Source organism: Aplidium turbinatum, chromosome 15 (genome assembly GCF_918807975.1).
Source record: "Aplidium turbinatum chromosome 15, kaAplTurb1.1, whole genome shotgun sequence".
NCBI classification, from domain to species: Eukaryota; Metazoa; Chordata; class Ascidiacea; order Aplousobranchia; family Polyclinidae; genus Aplidium; species Aplidium turbinatum.
This window is the reverse complement of record NC_137486.1, coordinates 6,583,601-6,604,482: the sequence shown is the minus strand read 5'-3', so window position 1 is coordinate 6,604,482 and position 20,882 is coordinate 6,583,601. Positions and strand designations below refer to the sequence as shown.

The 20,882-nt window shown below is 40.0% G+C and overlaps 1 protein-coding gene across 1 annotated transcript; it reads right to left on the bottom strand.

The window, feature by feature from the left end:
• Positions 1 to 1,402: 1,402 nt before the first annotated feature.
• Positions 1,403 to 20,476, bottom strand: LOC145784360 (5-taurinomethyluridine-[tRNA] synthase subunit MTO1, mitochondrial-like). The gene is made up of 7 exons (XM_082596163.1): positions 20,465 to 20,476; positions 19,427 to 19,613; positions 18,814 to 18,942; positions 13,178 to 13,408; positions 9,901 to 10,043; positions 5,716 to 5,867; positions 1,403 to 5,075 (listed from the first exon to the last, which is right to left on the bottom strand). Exons 2-7 carry the CDS (start codon positions 19,606 to 19,608, stop codon positions 4,101 to 4,103), a joined length of 1,812 nt encoding a protein of 603 aa, XP_082452289.1. The 5' UTR covers positions 19,609 to 19,613; positions 20,465 to 20,476; the 3' UTR covers positions 1,403 to 4,100.
• Positions 20,477 to 20,882: the final 406 nt, after the last annotated feature.

Sequence of the window (20,882 nt, the reverse complement as noted above, 5' to 3'; positions counted from 1 at the left end):
AACTATCACTGCAATACAGTCAGCATTGATGATAGATTGGTACCTCACAGGGCACAGCTCATCGAAACCAACAGAAAATATTTCAGAATTCTCCTTCAGTATATCCAATATATACTTTGTTTTGCAAGAAATTCCTTACAGACACTTACATTAGCATGATGAAGATGCTTGAATCAAGGAAATTTCGTGGAGTTATTGAAGATCACTTGTGAAACAAACCCGGTTTTTGAAGATTTGAGAAGCAGTGTCATGAAACAGTATTCAATCCATCAAGACTACTGGAGTAAGACGATCTTCAATGAGTTTGTAGAAGCTATGGCTGATGAAGTTAGGACCCATATTGGTGAAAGTATTGCTGAAGCTGGAATGTTCTTTCTTGTTATTGACGAATTTAAGGACAAAGCTGGACACGAACAGTTGGATTTGTGTGTTCGTTATTCCGTAGGCTCAACTACAAAAGAACGTTTCAATGGCCTTGTTCGGTTGTCAGAAAACTTTTCAGCTGCTGCTATTGCTGAATAGATACTGCCCCTCCTTTCTGCTCTTAGTGCAAACTCTGTTTTTTTGGGCTTGACAAGAGATGGAGCCAGTGTTCTATTTGGAGTTCACAGTGGTGCTGCAACTCGCTTACGGAAAGTTTATGGCTGGATTGTGAATATCCTGCACATCGTTTGAATCTTATTGCACTGCACATCGTTTGAATCTTATTGTTGGTCAAGTTGTTTCTGAAGTTTTGCCCTCAACTCTTGGAGTTATGAAGCAATTACATTATTGTTTGCATGCCTTAAAAACTGCAGACACCTTTGAAAAGTTACAAAAAGAACGCAACGAGAAAGTTCGAAAAGTTCCAGGTTATATTGAAGTTAGATGGAGTTCATTGTTTGAATTGACCCGAATTGTTGTTGACAGATATCAAAGTATACTGATGACACTCGCTGAACGGAGTAATGACACTAACAATCAAGATATTGTGTGTGCAGGTATTTACCACAAAATGGCTAACTCAGCATTTGTTAAAGATCTTTTAGTGTTTTATAAAGTGATTGCACTGCTACAAACATTATCTAAATTGCTTCAGGAACGTTTTATCAACTGGCACCAGGCTTAAACAGAGATCAGATCTACAAGGAAAGCATTAACATACTTAGAGGAAACCCAAGTTTTGTACCCTCCCTTGTGGATTCTATCAAGAAGACATGTGAAGATTGTGCCATCCCTTTGAATACAAACAGTGCTTTGTATCAAACTCGTTCACAAAGCGACGAGTTATTAGAAGGTGATGGAAATGTCCAAATGCATGTCCAAGTTCAAGATACTTGCATGTCCAAGTTCAAGATACCATTTTCCATGCAGCTTGTAGTAAAAGTCTTAAAAACAGGAATTCCTTTTTCTATTCCTACGGATGCCTCAAACAAAAAAAAAATAGAAAAATATTTCCCGTGGCTGCGCAATGCTACACAGTAGAGGAAAAACTATGTTTTAAAATTTTGGACTTTTATGAAGACCCCTTTGAAGACTTCCCGCTCTATTAAGCAACAGCTCTGCCGAGTAGTTGAAGAAAAGGGTTTAACATGGGCAAATGTTCCTGCTTTTGGTGCAAACAATGCTTCTGCAAACTATGGAGTAGGAAATAACTCTGTCTTTCAGAAGCTAGTCCAAGAAGTAAATGGAAACATTGTTGCTGCTCACTGTAGCAACCATATATCGCACAACTGTGCCAAAAATGGTCTGAAGGTCTTGTCCCTTGACATAGAAAATCTTGAGTTGAAGGTATTTTCTGAACTTTCTAACTCTGCCAAAAAAAGAGAAGAATTAAAAGAATGTTTCTCATTCTGTGAAGCTGAATTTCAAGATGTGATACGACATGTACCAACATGATGGCTTAGCTTGTTTAGGACAGTGGATCGGTTAGTTTCAAGCTGGCAACCCCTGAAGTCGTATTTTTAAGTCTTGGACCAGATCAGTGCCCTAAAGCTGTGTGGAAAATGCTCGCCGAGCAACAAAATGTATTGTCTAACAAGGATGCACCACAGATAATGAACTGTACCTTTATTTTACTCATTACTTCATGAGTATCTTTAACGAAACGTTACTAAAACGGGAAAGCAAGACAACCACTTCTGGTGATCTTTATCACATAATGGAAAAATTCAGAAGTTCACTTGAAAAAAATTAAGCAATCAATTTTTTGGCATGAGAGCAAAGCTTGCAAGTCAACAGAAATACCTCTCTGAATATTCAGTAAAAACGTTTGCGGCAGAAGCATCACAAGCTTACAAAAATGCTATAAAGTGCTTGGAAAAATGGTTCAAGTTTGAAAAGTCTCCTCTGTACAGGCTTAGAGTGTTGGGGCTGAGCAATATTCAAAATCCACCATCACTCGATGAAATCCTTGAGGTGTGGAATTCCTCATGTTTTAAGCAAGAATTTCCTCCTGATGCATTACATGATGAAGTGCATTTACTGGAAACTGCTTTTCTCACTCTAAGTGGAAGATCATCACTTGAAAAGTGGACTAACTTCTTTCAGAAAGAAACTGCACCTAACTTGTTAAAAGTTGTCCAGTATGCAATGTCTATCCCTGTATCTAATGCCAACGTTGAGAGAATTTTCAGTGTTATGGGTAACAAAACATATGGATAGATGAGCGAAACCGTTTAGCTGTATATTCTGTTAAAAGTGAATTGTGTGTATTCTTCAACATACCTTTCAGCTGATTAGAATTTAAAGAACAATTTTCTGCAAACAAACCTTTATTGAAGGCAGCACAGTCGCATGAAAAGTATGTTAAGTAAACTACATAAGCAAGTAGGAGTGTTCTACTTAGCGCTTCTAATCGTAGATCTCTTTTCTTGGCATTCTTGCCACTGCAAGATACTAGCTAGCCCATTACCTGGATTCAACCTTTGATCAATTGAGCACTATACTTGCTAAAGATCAAGAAAGCAAGATTTTATTAATTTTTATCTGTGGTATCACTTATGACCCAGATTGTTGTGTCAGACAATATCACACATAGTATTGCAACATTTTTTTGCATACTATGCAGTAATTCTTTGCATATTTGGGCGTGGTTGTACACATTTGGGCGCGTGGCTTGCGTTAAAGCGTGCGGTTGCGCGCATTTTAGCATGTGTTTGAGGGTGCGGTTGCGTGTATTTTGGCATGTGTTTGAGGGTGCAGTCGCGCGCTTTCAAAATGTAAAAAAAATCTGGCAACCCTAGGTGCTGGTGAACATAGTGGACACGCTCAGTATGATGTACGTTCCGCTTATATGTCGGGTTGGTTAGAACGTGCGGTAATTTTTGCTGTCGCTTCATTTTTTCCCGCGGTTTTCAATGTCAGCAGCAAACTTTCGCTCTTCAGGTCCAAATCTAAAAATTGCACTAAAAAAACAAAAAAACTAAGGCCTGGAGACACACCAAGTTTACAAAAATTGAGAAAAGAAATTGATTGTGATCACTCTAATAGTAAGATTTGTGAAATTGATCAACAATTCGTAAAGAAAATACAATTTGAACAAAAGTTAATTTAGTCCAGCAACCAGTGAAGCCGGCAGCCATTTTTGTTGTACGCACAAGTAAATTTCGAAGGACCAAAGCGTACAATATCACCCAGTTAGTGGACTTCATTATGATTCGTCTAGAAGCCTACTATGAGCGGCAACTATTGAATATCTACAACAATCGCTTGGATAGAGCACTACAGGTTCCTACTCCACAACAGTCGGTGGAGGAATTGCTCAGAATATCATTAGGTAAACCGGTGCCTGTACTAATTACCGTGATACTGAATAATGACGACACTTATCGAGACAAGAAGAGCGTGGGAACAAGAAGTGGTGATGTTTGGCATCAGTAGACTGAAGGAAAATGAGTTACCGCATTGTTTAAATATGATAATTATAAACAGATATTGTAAATAAAGTGTGGGCCATAGGAATTTTTCTAGATAAAAATTATGGGCCTCGGCAAAAAAGGTTGGGAACCCCTGATTTAAGCAAATAAGTGATATCTTGCCCCATACTCCCCTACTGTAACATGCAAAATTAAGAAATACAAGTAACGGAACGTAAATGGGTCGATTCAATATAACAAATTTTAAACACTATTTTGTGCTAAGGGGTTATTGAATCGTTTTACATGGAACAAAAGCTGAAGTAAAGCAGCAGGAGTGACGCCTTGAATCCTGGTCGCGGCTGCCATATTTTGAGGTCTTGCTTTCGCAAATTTTTCACGAATTTCCAATTTCAAGGGCAACTTGTTGAAATCTAAAGAACTTGGAATAACCAAGCATTCTTCTTTCTGCAGAGTCTCTATCGCCTTCTTCTGTTGTGGAAGCAGATTGTGATACAATGCATCTGCTTTTAATCTTTCATAAAGCCAATAATTTTCTTTTAATTCCAATGTGTTTTTTGTCAGAGACATGATAGGATCAGGTGAACAGTTCAGTTCGTGACAATCGCCCATAAACTCGAGACCTGTTCGTACAGTGGAGCTATTTACCGGCTTCTCATAGCCTACAAATTTGCGCCAAGCCTTCGATGACTTGGTAGCCGCGTTTAAGTCTTCGGTGGCAAGGTTTAAGGCCTTCAGCCTCGCGATTGTCTTTCTATACCTCTGTTCGCTCACACAGCCACCCGCAAGGAATCCTTTCTCGGTCAAACGTTCATCCGCATTATCAGGACGCAGAGACATACGAAACTCTGACCTGCTAGTGAACATGCGATACGGTTCGTTAGTTCCCATTGTTGTGAGATCATCGATTAAAACCCCGATGTAGCCTTCACTTCGACCGACTGTAAAATCCGGTAATCCTTTGGCCTTTCGGGCCGCGTTAACTCCGGCAACGAGTCCCTGAGCTGCAGCTTCTTCGTAACCAGTTGTGCCATTGATTTGACCAGCAAAATACAGGCCTAAAACCTTATACGTTTGCAGAGTTGAAGCTATCTGCCGGGGGTCCATGAAGTCGTATTCAACGCCATATCCGTAGTTAGAGATGACAGCATTTTCCAGACCGTCAATTAAACGAACAGCTTGATCTTGGTATTCCTCAGGCATTGTACAACTGAAGCCCTGCAGAGAAACGAAGTGATGTAAATTCTCTGAACAAGTCTTAACTGCTACTAATCGTTTTAAAGGAAAATAAATAGCCGGGTGAATTTGCAAAGAGCCAGTAGCTGTGTCTACCAAATAAATCAAGGACGGAACACCCTTATCAATCCATTGACAAATTGACTTCGTCAGCTGAGTAGCTGAGGGGTGAGAGTGCCTACATGATGATGGAAAGGACTTCGGGTCGGCACTGCTTCAGAGCACGTGGCTGTGTCTAAGCCATGGACCCCCAGGGGGTCCACAGAAAGTATGTTGCAAAATCCAAATATTGATTATAATTTAATGGCATAACGTTTGTGTAATTAGCAGTGTTTTATCTATCCTAGAAAATTAACAAAACAGCTCACCCTCTATCTCGCCCCGATGGTCTGTCAACTTTCCGTGACAGAAAAACCTGCTTAACTTAAATCGTACTTTTTATGTCTTAACAAAAAATCTGGTCTTTTCGCAATTAACTTCGCAGCTGTTGTGAGACCATGTTTGAGCTTAGATGCTTTCGCTCAGCGGCTACACCACAAGACAGCATAGTATTTTCTGCAAAAAGGTTTTGAGTTACAAACGAGTTCCATAAAACTGGTATGAATCCTCATCTAACACGTACCTGTAGATACAAGATTTCGGAATCCAAGCCTTCAGGTTCTAGCCAGCACATGTAATTCTGATCGGTGAATCTCAATATCTTGGACTCAATGGAGGGGCAATATCGAGGACCATTGGTTTCTTCCCTGACGAGCTTGTTCAAAGGAAGACTTTCTGAAGACATTTTGTTCTTATTTATTCATTAACTTATATGACGGGCTCTTATTGTAATTGGTAAAATAGCTTTCTATAAATTATTAAAGTTCAAAAAACCTTCTAGACGAGTCAATATACGGAAAAAAGGCACCTAACCCCAAAAAAATTGATACAAAAGGTTTTTCAACGGATTCTGTTACCAATGAGCATACTAAATAACATACTAAAAGTCTACCAAAATCGGACCCCCAGAAAGGGGTCATTTCCAAGGAAATGTACGGCATATTTCTAAATAATTTTGCGTATTGGGTAGATGGTGGTATTCAAGTTGTTATTGTTCTTGTGTTTGTGACATCATAATCACATGAATGCGTGCGTAGCACATCACAATGCAAGCAAAGTTATCGTTGTTAAAGTCGAAAAGATTTATTCCACCAGCACTTATAAAAGAAGTACCGGTACTAGGGACTCTGAGGCAGTGGCGTAGCCAGAAAAAAAATTTGGGGGGGCCAAATATTTGATGAATTGAAGAGAGTAACAAAGTGTTTGATTTAAGCCATCGCCAGTTGATGTGCAGTGGCGTATCCTGGTGGGTTGAGCAAGGGAAACAATGAAAGTGGTGGGAGCGTTTTCTAGGGGGGTCCGGGGGCATGCCCCCCGGAAATTTTTTGAAAATTTACACTCAAATAATGGATTGTAGCGCTTTCTGGAAACACTTAAGGTAATATTTGTATGAAGTTTATTAGCAGATAAACAGCTATTAACTTATTAAAGGTAGCTCTTACACACGAACGGCAAAAACTGCGGCTAAAATTAGAGAACACCAAAAACTCAGCTACACAAAAACTCAATAACTACAGTACATAAAAACCCAACAGAGTAAACCATTCTAAAATTGCTTCCACAAATTAGTTCAAAGAAACGTAAATCGCGTAAATTTTGCGCGATTTACGATTTGCAAAATTTATTGGTGTCTATCTGTGTGTCTAAGACAAGTCCTGGGGGGTGTTAATAACCAGATGTCTTGGAAAACGTTATAAATTTCGACAAATTTTATTACATTTTCAACAAAGAGCTCAACTTCGGAATCCAAAGTTGGAAAATTTGGGGGGGCCATAGCCCCTTTCGCCCCCCCCTGGCTACGCCTATGCTCTGAGGGTCTGTTCAATGGCAAGACTGATTGCCTTTTCTGCGGAAATAATGTTCATGATGGAAGTGAAGACTATAGTTATGTGAAAACTGATATCTTCGCAAAGGCAATATTGGATTGCAGTGAAAACCGCCATGATGAGTGGTCTTTCAAAGTCAAAGGTAGAATTGAATACTATTGTGGCGATCTACATGCTGCAGACTGCGTATATCACAAAGTATGTAGCAGCCATTTCAGCTGTAGCCGTGATGTCCCCTTGCAGTTTCAGACTGATCGCGATTCAAAGCGTAGAAAAGCTGGAAGGCCAAAGAATGAGGATCAAGAGCAAGCCTTCACAAAGATGTGTGCGTACCTAGCCATGAATGATGAAGAACAGCTGACTGTTTCTGATCTAAGGTGTAAAATGAAAGAGTATTTATCTGAGGACGGTTCCCTCCCTTATGGCAATCAATACCTAAAAAGTCACCTGAAGAAACGGTATGGAAACTCCATAATTATTGCAGAAGGAAAAGGTATAGAGGACATAGTGACGCTGAGAGAGAAAACGGGAAGCATCCTCAAGTCATACTTCGCAAGCACAAACCAAGAAGGTGATGAAGTGTCACAGAAGAGAGCATTACTTGAAGCAGCTGCCAGGCTCATAAAGAGTGACATCAAGACAAATGTGCCATCCGTTAACGACCAGTGCCCGACTACAGAGACACTTAAAATCCAGGCGGCTCTTGATTATATTCCAAAATCACTCTACGTTGTGTTCAATGCCTTGTTTGTAGGTAAAGGCACACAGCGAAAAGTTGCTATTATTGGTCATGCAGTCATACAGGCAGTCCGACCACGAGCTGTTATTGCCCCTTTGCAAACTGGCCTTTCAGTGCAACTGCACCATCTAAATCGATCGCGGTTTCTTTTGGATAGCTTGTGTCAGATGGGGTTCTGCTCTTCGTATGGCGAAATGCAGAGGTTTGAAATGAATGCCGCAAATTGTTCTGCACCAAACATGCTTGGTAAGGATATTGATGTGTTGGACAACAACTTGCTATTCGCAGCAGACAATGTAGATCATAACATTCTCACAATTGATGGGAAAGGAACGTTTCACGGGATGAGCATGATAGCCGCCCTGACACCAGGACAAGAAACAGGCCAGATTATCCCAAGGCACGAAACGTTAAAACTGAACATTGTAGAGACGTCCAAGGATGCGATAATTGAGCATCGTTTTGCAAAAAATATTCGACAAGACATCACATTCAGAGAACTTCCGATTCTCACTGCATGTGCCAACATGGTTGATCTGCTTTGGAAGTTGTCATTCAACTTCAAGCAGGCCACGCCAGGCTGGCAGGGGATGATGCACACTATTTATCAGGGAAAGGAACACCCAGGCCAGTCTTTAGTAAGGTATCTGCCAATGATAGACATGTACTCCGGGTACAAGACAGTAAGGGCCTTTATTTCAGGTCAGACAAGTCCAAAGCTGATGGCAGTACCAAAGTATACAACATCAACCGTTTGAAAAAAATCTTTGGACATGACATGTGTTCTGAGTTGATATTTATCCATGCCATGACTGACTGGATGGGAAAAGCAGAGAGTATGGATGTCATGAATCGGGGGTGGAACCTGCAAAAGAATCGGCTCATCCCACTTATGTCAAAAATGAAGGCTGCTCCAGACAGTCTCTTGAAGGTCATTCATTGCAACTGCTCCACTGCCTGTAAGACACTCCGCTGCTCCTGTAGAGGATACGGACTACCATGTAGCCTACCGCTGCATGTGGACCATGCCAACTGCAAGAATGTGACAATCCACATAACAAGTTTCTTCTAGACGAGTCGGAAGATGATGAATAGAGACAGCCGTAGGCAATAAGACAACAAACCGGTAGATCACCCTGGTTTACGATTTACCTTTGTAGCTTACTGTTGTAATTCCGATGATTTTCTGAATGTGTCTGTGTCCAGACTTTAATGGTACGCCATTCTTTAGAACAGATTAATCCCCTGTATTCATCTGCTGTAGAAGGCAAAGTATGAGCCTCCTGTAGGTTGCAATTTTTCTTAGATGCCTGTATTGATAGTACCTGTTATGCCGCATGTAATATGCTGTTATGATAATTCCATCTTATTAGGGGAGATTGGGGATACTACGGACGGATTTTCGAGTGTTTTGTTGTCGAAAAAACGTTTTATTTTAAAGTGTACTGGAAACCGTTTTGCACCAATACATATGGAATTTATTCAGATGAAAAGTGAGGAGTTGTCTTTGAAAATTTTACCACTATTCAGCTTATCAAGCTGCCAAAAGTATAGAAACTGGAATGTTGGAAAACCACTTTTCTCAAGCTTGTGTTACATAATGGAAGAAAAGATGATTTTGTTTGCGTTTTATCTCAAGCCTCAAGTGAATTTGCTAATATCGTGCTCTGCTCTGTCTGATGTTGGCCTATCGCTGCGTCCAAAATGTCCCCGGGCTCCTCCAGGTCGTATATTATATACAAATCATACGTATCTCAGTAGATAATCAGTCTATCGTAATTTAACCTATTTAATTCGATTGATTGACCCCGAAAACCTAGGGATAGACAGTAAGACACCTAAACCGCCTTTCTAAATTGAATAGCAATTGAGATATAGGCAATATAACATCTCGGCGGCCATCTTGGACGCCATCTGGAAAATGACCCCTTTCTGGAGGTCCGATTTTGGTAGACTTTTAGTATGTTATTTAGTAGGCCCATAGGTAACAGAATCCGTTGAAAAACCCTTTGTATCAATTTTTTTGGGGTTCAACCTTATATTGACTCGTCTATTCCGCCTTTGAAGATAAAGGCACTGAGGAGCTGATCTTCTGGCACTACGCAACTAAATGACGTTAAAACAAGGGATTCTTTTCTCTCACCATGAACAAGTTGTTTTAATTCTGGCTTCGTGTGTGTCGTGTAGCATGCCAATTGGTCTTCGGGAGATATCCACACCTTCTCATTTTGGAATGAAAATGGGTGAGAAGGGTTATCCCCAAACCATGGTTGCATGACGTCAAAGCTAAAAATGTGAAGAATATTCAGCGAGTTATGTTTGTTACAACAGAGTGATCAAACTGCTTAACATAACTAGCCATGTTGGCAAGGCCTGTAAAATAATACTGCTACTGACGCCAAACGGAAACAAGCATCAGTTAACGTTTTGTAATTCTGTAAAAAAATATTGCAAATATATTTAGTTAGTATGGATTAAAAATAGAAATTATTGCAAATAGTCATAACTTGTGATGCGTCTGTGACACAAAACAAACTTAATTTGCGTTCTTCTGGTGACTATTTACTAGGTTACCTCGTGATGTTAAAGATGATAACTAGCTTTTTTTTTCCGACGTTTCGTCAGTCAGCACGACTGACTTTATCAAGGTGGCTAAAACAGGTTAATACAACCTGTTCAGCAACGATGGCACAACACAAAAACATACTGATAAAATGAGTAAAGTAAAGCAGCAAGAATCAGAATTAAAACACGCAACAAGATACCTAGAGGTTAAACTAAATGCAGTGAATGCCTAAAACCAGTAGGCTACTTCCCGCAGCGTAAATTTATCTATCTATTGGGCCACTGTCAAGAAACGTTGAAAAGACATCAGACAAGACAGAAAGCAATGGGATTAGCAATAACAATGGTAGAGAAGACGCACTGAGAATGGAAAAGGTGAAGCTAAAGTTAAAGTAATTTGTTGTACACAGAGGGGAAATTCTGACCATCTTTTTGGTTAAGAGCATGTTGTGCCTTCTGGTTTATGTACCATTTTTCTGTGAACAATCTTTTTGTATAATCCTTTTCAGTTTTAAGAATGGTGGCGTTGGTCCAAGTAATTTTATGGTCTGAGTTTATAGAGTGTTTGCAAAGAGCGGAATGCTCTGGACGTTGAAATTTAATAGCTCTTTGGTGCTCGTTGATTCTAGATTTAAGATCACGTTTTGTCTGTCCAATGTAGATTAAATCACAGTCATGACACGGAACTTGGTAGATCAATCCAGAAACTTCACCTTCTTTCATGGGGTCTTTAGCCGAGGGAAGGTATTTACCTATTGTCAGATAGGGTTTCATCGCAACCTTGATTCCTATGCCATAGAGGATACGCTGAATTTTATCGGTTACCCCCCTTATGTAAGGAAGACAAGTAAAAGATTTATAAGGAGGAAGCGAAGGTTTCGGTTTGGGTCGCTGTATGCAAGCAAGTTTTCGTGGAAATCCGTTGAGCATTAAAGTGTTGTGAATGTTTTTCTTGTGGTGTGAACGTTCAGAATCATCCGTTATGTGTGTGTCCAGTCTGTTGTACAATGTTTTGGCCACTGTGAGTTTTTGATGCTTGGGGTGATGTGAGTTGAACTGCAGGTATCTGTCTGTATGTGTTGGTTTTTTGTGTATGGTAGTGGTTAGTTTCTTGTTGTTGCTATGGCGAACCACTTTAACATCCAAAAATGAAATTGTGCCAGTGACTTCATGTTCTATGGTAAATTGAATGGATGATGAAATGCTGTTAAGGTGCTTGTGAAAATCATTAACTGCAGTTTTTTTGATGATGCAAAACGTGTCGTCAACATATCTAACCCATAATTGTGGAGGAGTGTGAAAAGTGCTGATGGCTTTGCGTTCAACGAATTCCATGAAGATGTTAGCAACAACTGGAGAGATGCAGGAGCCCATCGGCGTACCATAAATTTGGCGATACAACACATCTTTATAACAAAAAACAGTAGATTGAAAACACACTTTTAAAGCTTGAATCACATCATCTGCACATAATTTTGTACGATTTACAAGCGAATCGTCTGCCAATAACAGGTTGGATATTAGGTCCAAGGCTTCTGTCAGAGGGACAGAAGTAAAGAGGCTTACAACATCAAACGAAACGAGACAGTCTTCCTGGCTAACGTCAATATCTTTAATTATTTTGACAAACTCCGTGGAATTTTTTATGCAATATTGATGATCGAAGAGTGGAGATAAAATATCAATTAAAAATTTTGATAATTCATAGGTAGGTGAGCCAATAAAGGAGACAATAGGGCGAAGAGGAATGTATTGCATCATCAAAAAAACTGCAGTTAATGATTTTCACAAGCACCTTAACAGCATTTCATCATCCATTCAATTTACCATAGAACATGAAGTCACTGGCACAATTTCATTTTCACAATTTCACAATTTTCATAGGAATCAAGGTTGCGATGAAACCCTATCTGACAATAGGTAAATACCTTCCCTCGGCTAAAGACCCCATGAAAGAAGGTGAAGTTTCTGGATTGATCTACCAAGTTCCGTGTCATGACTGTGATTTAATCTACATTGGACAGACAAAACGTGATCTTAAATCTAGAATCAACGAGCACCAAAGAGCTATTAAATTTCAACGTCCAGAGCATTCCGCTCTTTGCAAACACTCTATAAACTCAGACCATAAAATTACTTGGACCAACGCCACCATTCTTAAAACTGAAAAGGATTATACAAAAAGATTGTTCACAGAAAAATGGTACATAAACCAGAAGGCACAACATGCTCTTAACCAAAAAGATGGTCAGAATTTCCCCTCTGTGTACAACAAATTACTTTAACTTTAGCTTCACCTTTTCCATTCTCAGTGCGTCTTCTCTACCATTGTTATTGCTAATCCCATTGCTTTCTGTCTTGTCTGATGTCTTTTCAACGTTTCTTGACAGTGGCCCAATAGATAGATAAATTTACGCTGCAGGAAGTAGCCTACTGGTTTTAGGCATTCACTGCATTTAGTTTAACCTCTAGGTATCTTGTTGCGTGTTTTAATTCTGATTCTTGCTGCTTTACTTTACTCATTTTATCAGTATGTTTTTGTGTTGTGCCATCGTTGCTGAACAGGTTGTATTAACCTGTTTTAGCCACCTTGATAAAGTCAGTCGTGCTGACTGACGAAACGTCGGAAAAAAAAAAGCTAGTTATCATCTTTAACATCACGAGGTAACCTAGTAAATAGTCACCAGAAGAACGCAAATTAATTTTATTACCAAATGCCTGGTGAACAGTCTCTCTCTGTTTTTACAAAACAAACTCTTTGTCACATTGCACTTGACTAACTATTACAAATATCTTATTACAATGTATTTCATGAAGTGATCAATTATTACGCGACATGTAAAAAAGGTTCATACTTAACACTGTGCTTCTTGATGCGTGGTGGTGTTCCTGTTTTCAGCCTTCCCATTGTGAACCCAAGGTCTTCAATTGTTTTTGCTAATCCTACAGCAGGAGCATCCCCCATTCTGCCAGCAGGGAATTCCTTCAACCCGATGGCAATGCAGGCCCGCAAGAAAGTTCCGGCTGTTAAAACTACACTGGAAGCATAAATCTCTTTACCGTCCTTCAGCACCACTCCAATGCACCTAAGCAAAGCTTCATTGTAAAGGTGTGCGACTGTGAGTCGCCAGTTTGAAGTTGCATCACAATCCTTAACTTACCTTGATGGCAACTTTACCTTTGCTAGATTCTACACAAGTCACCAACAAAAACAACATTATAATATATGACTCCTTAGTCCTTATCGGTTGGTTAGTTTTGAATCTTTATCCTAGGACTGACAAAGTCTTGATTGGTTATTCCTGGTGGTAGTTTCGCATACTTGTAGAGGCTCCTGAATCCTGATGCAGGGCCGGTTACCGAGATTGGCAGAGTGAAGTTTTCCGATTGTTGAAGTGTTGCGGGGGAATTATTCCATTCAATAGGTGCCGCTGAATGGAGAGCAGTCCTGAAATGTGTTGCAGAAGCACCCACCCTGAGATTCAAACCAGCGCCACATGATCTTGAGCCGGCATGTAACCAGTGACCTAACGGGGCGGACAAAGTCCTAAAGAGTTCAGATTTTGCCTTGCGCCATCAGCCACAATTTAATTTCAAACTTAGCGACACCAAGGATTACTTACATTTGTAGGTGTGTGGTGAGTAGTGTGGTTTGTAGGTGTGTAGTGAGGTAGGTGTGTGGTACAAGTAGCACCTTTGAACCCTGGGCAGTCACCATGGATTGTTACACCATGGGTCTCGGGGAACACTGGTCTTGATCACACACCAAACTAACAAGTGGGTCCACGTCCCACCTCATGGGAAACAACCTCGACTGGTTGGCTAAAACTTGTTAGAAATCCTGCTGCCTTGCAGGAAATACTTTTTTAAGTAAAGGCTAGGCCCACCGCCAATAACTGTGGTTAGCGTCAGGAAGGGCATCCGGCTGGAAAATCTTTGCTCCAAAATATTATTTAAATGCAGCAAAAGCTAAAAATGGCCCCTAGTCCCCAGCAGCCCTTAGATGGGCAAGGGGTGCAAAGAATCTCTGGGTTCCGAGAAAACAAAAAAACATTGAAAAAAGATTATGGTGTTAGAATCGGATGCTGGAATGTGGGAAGTTTGTGTGGTAAAGGAACTGAAATATGTGAAGAACTAAGAAAAAGAAGGGTGGATATATGTTGCCTAGAGGAAATAAGATGGAGGGGACAGTCAGCGCGGTTTTTAGGTGTCAATGGGAGGAGATATAAGTTATGGTGGTCAGGAAATAACACAGGAATCGGTGGTGTTGGTTTCTTGGTAAAAGAGGAATTGTGTGAGAAAGTAATAGAAGTTAGAAGAAGGAGTGACAGAGTGATGACAATGGTACTTGCTTTTGAAGAGGAGGTAGTGAGGCTAATCTGTGCATATGCACCTCAAAGTGGTAGGGATTACTTAGAAAAGGAAAGTTTTTATGATGTTTTGGCAGAGGAATGGGATTTACGGAGTTCAAAAGAGTTGGTGTTTGGATTAGGAGATTTTAATGGACATGTTGGAAAACAAGCAAATGGGTTCGAGGGCATTCATGGAGGGTATGGTTTTGGGGAGAGAAACATGGAAGGAAGAATGCTACTTGAATTTTGTGATGAAAGGAAACTTTGTATTGCCAACACATGGTTTAAAAAGAAAGAGAAAAGGAAGGTGACTTACAGCTCAGGAGGACATGAGTCGGAAATTGATTTTATTGTGGCTGGGCAGGAACAGAGAAAGTACTTGAAGAATGTGAAAGTAATTCCGTGGGAGTTGCAGCATAGACTAGTAGTAGGAGACTTAAATATGAAAAAAGTGAAGAAAATTGTGAAGAAAGAACGAGTTTTTGTGAGAAATGTGTGGAAACTGGAGGAAAAAGAAACGAGAATTAAGTTTGTGAAAAGAGCAAAAGAGCTGGTAAACATGAGTGCGCAGGACTTGTGGGCTTCATTTCAGAAAGGTGTCCTAGCAGCATGTGATGAAGTATGTGGGAAAAAGAAAGTGAGGAGGGATCGTGGAGACACATGGTGGTGGGATGAAGAGGTGAAGCATGCGATTTCACAGAAAAGAGATGCATACAAGCAGTGGCGCAAAAATGGGTTAGAAGAGAATAAAAAGAAGTATAAGAGTATGAAAAAGAAGGCAAAGAGGGTTGTTGCAAGAGCTATGAAGAATGGTGCTGAGGAGGAACTTAATAAAATGGGGGAAAGCCAAAACAAAGTATTCAGACTCATAAAGCAAATGAAAAAGGATGGGAATGATATTGTAGGGGGAAGATGTATAAGGAGTGGAGATGGGAAGTTGCATTTCAGCCCGGAAAGCAGAGGAGAAGTGTGGAAGGAACATATAGAAAATGTTATGAATAAGGAGAATGTATGGGATCATATGACAGAGGTTGATCTGGTGGAGGGTCCAGTGGGAAAGGTTACTCGTGATGAAGTGGTGGAGGCAATGGGGCAAATGAAACTGCATAAAGCAGCCGGTCTATCAGAAGTGAGCGTAGAGATGATAAAAGCAAGTGGAGAGTTGGGAATTGAAGTAATGCTACAACTTAGCCAAAGGGTATTAGATGGAGAGGGAATGCCGGAGGAGTGGAAGCATAGTACTCTTGTTCCATTGTTCAAGAGAAAAGGGGACGTGAGAAGTTGCAGTGCATATAGAGGTGTAAAACTACTAGAGCATGGAATGAAAATTGTGGAGCGAATACTAGAAAAGAGGTTGAGAACATTGGTGAAATTAAATGATATGCAGTTTGGATTTATGCCAGGAAAAGGTACAGTGGATGCTCTGTTTATATTGAGATGAATGCAGGAGGAATACCGAGAGAAGCAGACAAAACTATATATGTGTTTCGTCGACTTAGAAAAGGCATTTGACAGAGTACCAAGGAAAGTGATGGAGTGGGCAATGAGGAAAAGAGGTATACCGGAGGTATTGGTGAGAGCTGTGATGTCTATGTATGAGGATGCAAGAACAAAAGTGAGAGTTGGATCAAATTATTCAAACGAGTTTTTTGTGAAGGTTGGTGTACACCAAGGATCAGTTTTGTCACCTCTGGTATTTGCTATTGTGGTTGACGTTGTAATTGAAGGAGTGAGGGAGGGCTTATTGAGTGAAATTTTGTATGCAGACGACCTGGTCTTGACAAGTAATAGTATGGAGGGACTGGAGAGAAAGTTTGAGAAATGGAAAGAAGCATTTGAAACCAAGGGTATGAAGGTGAATCTTGAAAAAACAAAAGTGATGGTGAGTGGAGCAGAAGGAACAGTTGTTGAGAGCAAAGTAGATCCCTGTGGAATATGCGGCAAGAGAGTGATGAGAAATTCAATGCAATGCAAGGAATGTGGAAAGTGGGTACATGCAAGATGTGCTAACGTCAAGAGAGCCGCAACAAGATTGGCGAAGTGTTTTGTTTGTGGGAAATGCAGTAAAGGAAGGAATGAAGTGGAAGGCCATGATGATGAGTTCTGCCATGGCATCGAAACAGTGACAGACTTCTGTTATCTGGGTGATCGGATAAATGGAAGTGGTGGATGTGAAGCAGCAGTGACAACAAGGGCAAGATTGGGCTGGGCAAAGTTCAGGGAATGTGGGGAAATGTTGTATGGCAGAAAATTCTCACTAAGGATGAAAGGGAAAGTATATCGGAGCTGTGTGCGGCCTGCAATGCTATATGGTAGCGAGACATGGATATTGAGAGAGAGTGAACTGGCAATCCTGAGAAGAACGGAAAGGTCAATGGTGAGAGCAATAAGTGGGGTGAAAACGAGAAGGGAAAAAAGGACTGAAGAATTGTTGGATATGCTAGAGATGAGAGAGACCATAGACCAACTGGCAAGGGCAAATGGAGTAAGATGGTATGGACATGTGATAAGGAGGGAGGAAGGAAGTGTTCTTAGAAAGGCACTAGATCTAAAGGTGGATGGGAAGAGGAAACGCGGTCGTCCAAGAAGAACGTGGAAACAACAAGTAAAGGATGAATTTAAAAAAGTCGGACTGAAGGAGGAAGATGCAAGGGACAGGAAATGGAGAAAAGGGATTAAAACAATTGCTGCGCGGAAACAATCGGCCACCCCCACTAGTGGGGAACAAACCGACGATGGATTATGATGATGATGATGATGTACCAACGAAGATGAAGACAATTTAGTTTTCGAAACATTTGCTGAACATGAGTTTAGTATCAACTTCAGGCATGATAATAATAATAATAATAATCATGCTTTTATTTGCGCCCATTGCGATAACATACAGCACACTGCGATCACAGATGCGATACAACAGACGACAGGAAGCAGCAAAGTGACATATAGTCTTCGAGTCAGCTGCTCCCCTTATTTTGGCTTGCCTTTAAGTGTCTTTCGCTGAGACACAGCCACGTGCTCTGGAGCGGTGTCGAACCCACGTCCTTTCGAACGTCGCGCAGACGTTCTTACCACTCGGCTACGCATGAACAACATACAGCCTGTGAAACCTTTTCATGCGACCCAGGAGATATTCCGTGATTTCGCTCATTTTTGCTGAAAAATTTTACAAGAACAATCCAACCTTTGTTGCTTGTTTCTGCACAAAGTGCGCGAATGAATATTTTCAAAACGTAGTGTCTGGTACCGTAGGTGTCAGTGTACATCAGAATTGTACTGTTGGTTGAGTTGTCAGCATTTTGTGAAATATACAGTACCCCGTAATCACGTTATGACTGAAAACAAGAGAAGGAAGATTGAAAATGAGGGCAGAATCTTTATGAAATTGAGATTGATTGATTGAAAATGAGGGCCGTCGAGGGGTTACTTTTGTTGTAAAACCGTCGAAACATAGTTACAAGCTCTTATGAGAGATAAATAGAACAAAACAGTAATAAACTTTTCTCCACGGTTACAGTTACATAATCAACGAATCCGATGCTTTACCGCCGATAAGCGTTAAAAACAACTAGATACTGTAGTGCGAGAGGCAACAGTCTCTTGACAGTAACCATCTTCTCAACGATATCTCTTATTTGACGGTTAATCGGTCACATTATATATATAAAATAGGCTACACGCTAGTTACAACAACGTTAGCACGCGGCCTGCGAAAAATATTTTTTTCCTAAAATGGCCTGTGTACTGTTTTGAGTTGTGCATGCCTGATCTACTTCTACATTTTGGACTCTTTATTGTTTGATTGGATTAGCCAGGTTGCTCCAACCATTTTGCTCCTCAGATTTCAGGAGTTGTTCAAAAATGTTAATGACTTTTTGTAAGTTTTGTACGATGTGATCTAAAACTCTCATAGATATCTTTGCTTTTGAAACAATGATGTATGGAGATGGCAAGAAAGCACCAAAAACTGAAGGTTTTTTCATAAAATTGACTAAAACCCACCAAAACACAAGCAGTGACTAAAACAAATTAAGCAAAAAAAATATTATTGGAAAATGGACTACATGGACATCTGCTGTCGAAGACCAAACTTTCAAATTTGAAATATAGAATAGCATTGTGAATAGCACTTAAAATACCTGCATTGTGTGTCCGGACTAACAAGAGGATCTGTCGACAAGCTGTCATCAGAAGTTATCAGATCTTCAACGGCAGCTTCAATAACTTCTAAATTAGGGGTGTTAAATATTTCTTCCTGCATGTTCTTTCTGCACAAGAAAAACGTTGGTCGATTAAGCAAAAATAGATACCGTACCTTATTCCAATTACACTTTTAAAACACTTTCTTTTGGAGTTAAGGATCTATTTTTTTCTATCGTCGAGCGATGATTGATAGTTACCGGTAGTTACAAATAAATGAAGGTGATTATGATTTGTTGTCTCCAAGCACTTAGAGTCAATTATAGCAGTGTAAGTAGTAGCACTTGAAAAATTAGATGAGCAGTCAAAAATTGGCTATGCAATACACGAGAATAGTACATTTGGTGATGCTTTGCACCAGTCACATTATGACCATTCTACCATATGAATGTACAAAGACTTTATCAGAGCATATGTTTTCAATGTAGAATGTTAAACAAACAGTTGCAATTTCATACTTATGAATATTATTGATATACATTACAACGATATATATACATACCGGACATACCGTACCGGTATTACAAAGATAACAACCTTGTCTAAACATACTTGTAAAGCACTCTATCGATTTGTGCTCTTGGGCCCCACACCGCAGGACCTTTAGGCCGATTTAGCATTCGATATTGAACCCCAGAAATGTCACATATTCTGCCACAAACCCCATCAAGTGCATCAATTTCTTTGATAAGATGACCCTTTCCAATACCTCCAAATGATGGATTGCATGACATTTCACCTGAAGTTCACCAAGAAAGTTACAAAACTGCATGCAAAGTTTAAATGTTAGTTTCCATTAAAAGAAAAGGATATATATACATTATAATATACAATGTTTCACAATCATAAAATACCAATTCTAGCTGCCTGCAATCATCGCCTACAAAGCAAATCTATGTAATATGATAGCACAACTACAAGTGTTAAAAGATTTAAGATAACATGAAAAACACAACATAGAAACACAAGTTTCCCTACTCAAATAACTCACTTTTAATAAGCTTGCTAATAATATTCCTATGATTCATTGATACATAAGTCCTTTGTAAAATATTTTTATTTAGAAAGTAAACAGTTGTCATCAGTATGTACATTCAAATAAATTGACGTCCGCCCCGATAGCTCAGTTGGTTAGCGCGTGACTTTGTGAACAAAGAAGCTTCAAAATCAAGCAGCGCTGGTTCGACTCTCGGGGTGGACGCTTGAGCAATGCACGTTAAGGACTGCTCTCCATTCAGCGGCATCTAATGGATGGAACACTTCCTCTTCAACAATCGGAAACTTCACTCTGTCAATCTCAGTGACCGGCCCTTGTCAGTGGGTCAAAGCTTCTACAATCTACAAGTATGTGACATTGCCAGGATTAAGCCCTGAAAGAAGCTTCTCAGTCCTAGGACAAAGTAATGTCAATCAAAAGCATGGCATTGTAACATCACTTATTGGTTGCAAGGCGAAAACAGTATGACCGACTCCAATTACTACCTGACTGCCTGCAAAGAAAGGCATCTACACCAGAATGAACAACAGGCAATCTTACCAGTTGAAACAGTATCATATATGCACTAAAACAAGAGGGCTTGGATGACTTACCTATGGTTGAAGTTTTGTGTGTGAGCAGTAGAGTTTTTGCTCCGACTCTAGCAGCAGCGGCTGCAGCTTCACACCCAGCATGGCCACCTCCAACAACTACTACTTCATATTTATCTGCAGAAGTTTTCTTAATATTTCTTGAATTGGCATGATATGCTGCACATTGTGTGCTGAAAGGTGAGTGAAGCTTTCTTGAAGCAAATTGTAATAAAAAACAAGATTTTTTAAATTTATTCATTGCTGCATGATTGTCTAGATCTGTATGTTCATGATGTAAAAATCTAGTTGAATCACTCAGTGAAAGAAACCTACCATATCAAACCAAGTACCGGTAGGTGCCAACTACGTAGCTATCTCACAATCTGCTTAGGCAAAATCAACTGCTCTCATGACTTACTTTTGATTTGAATGAAAAAAG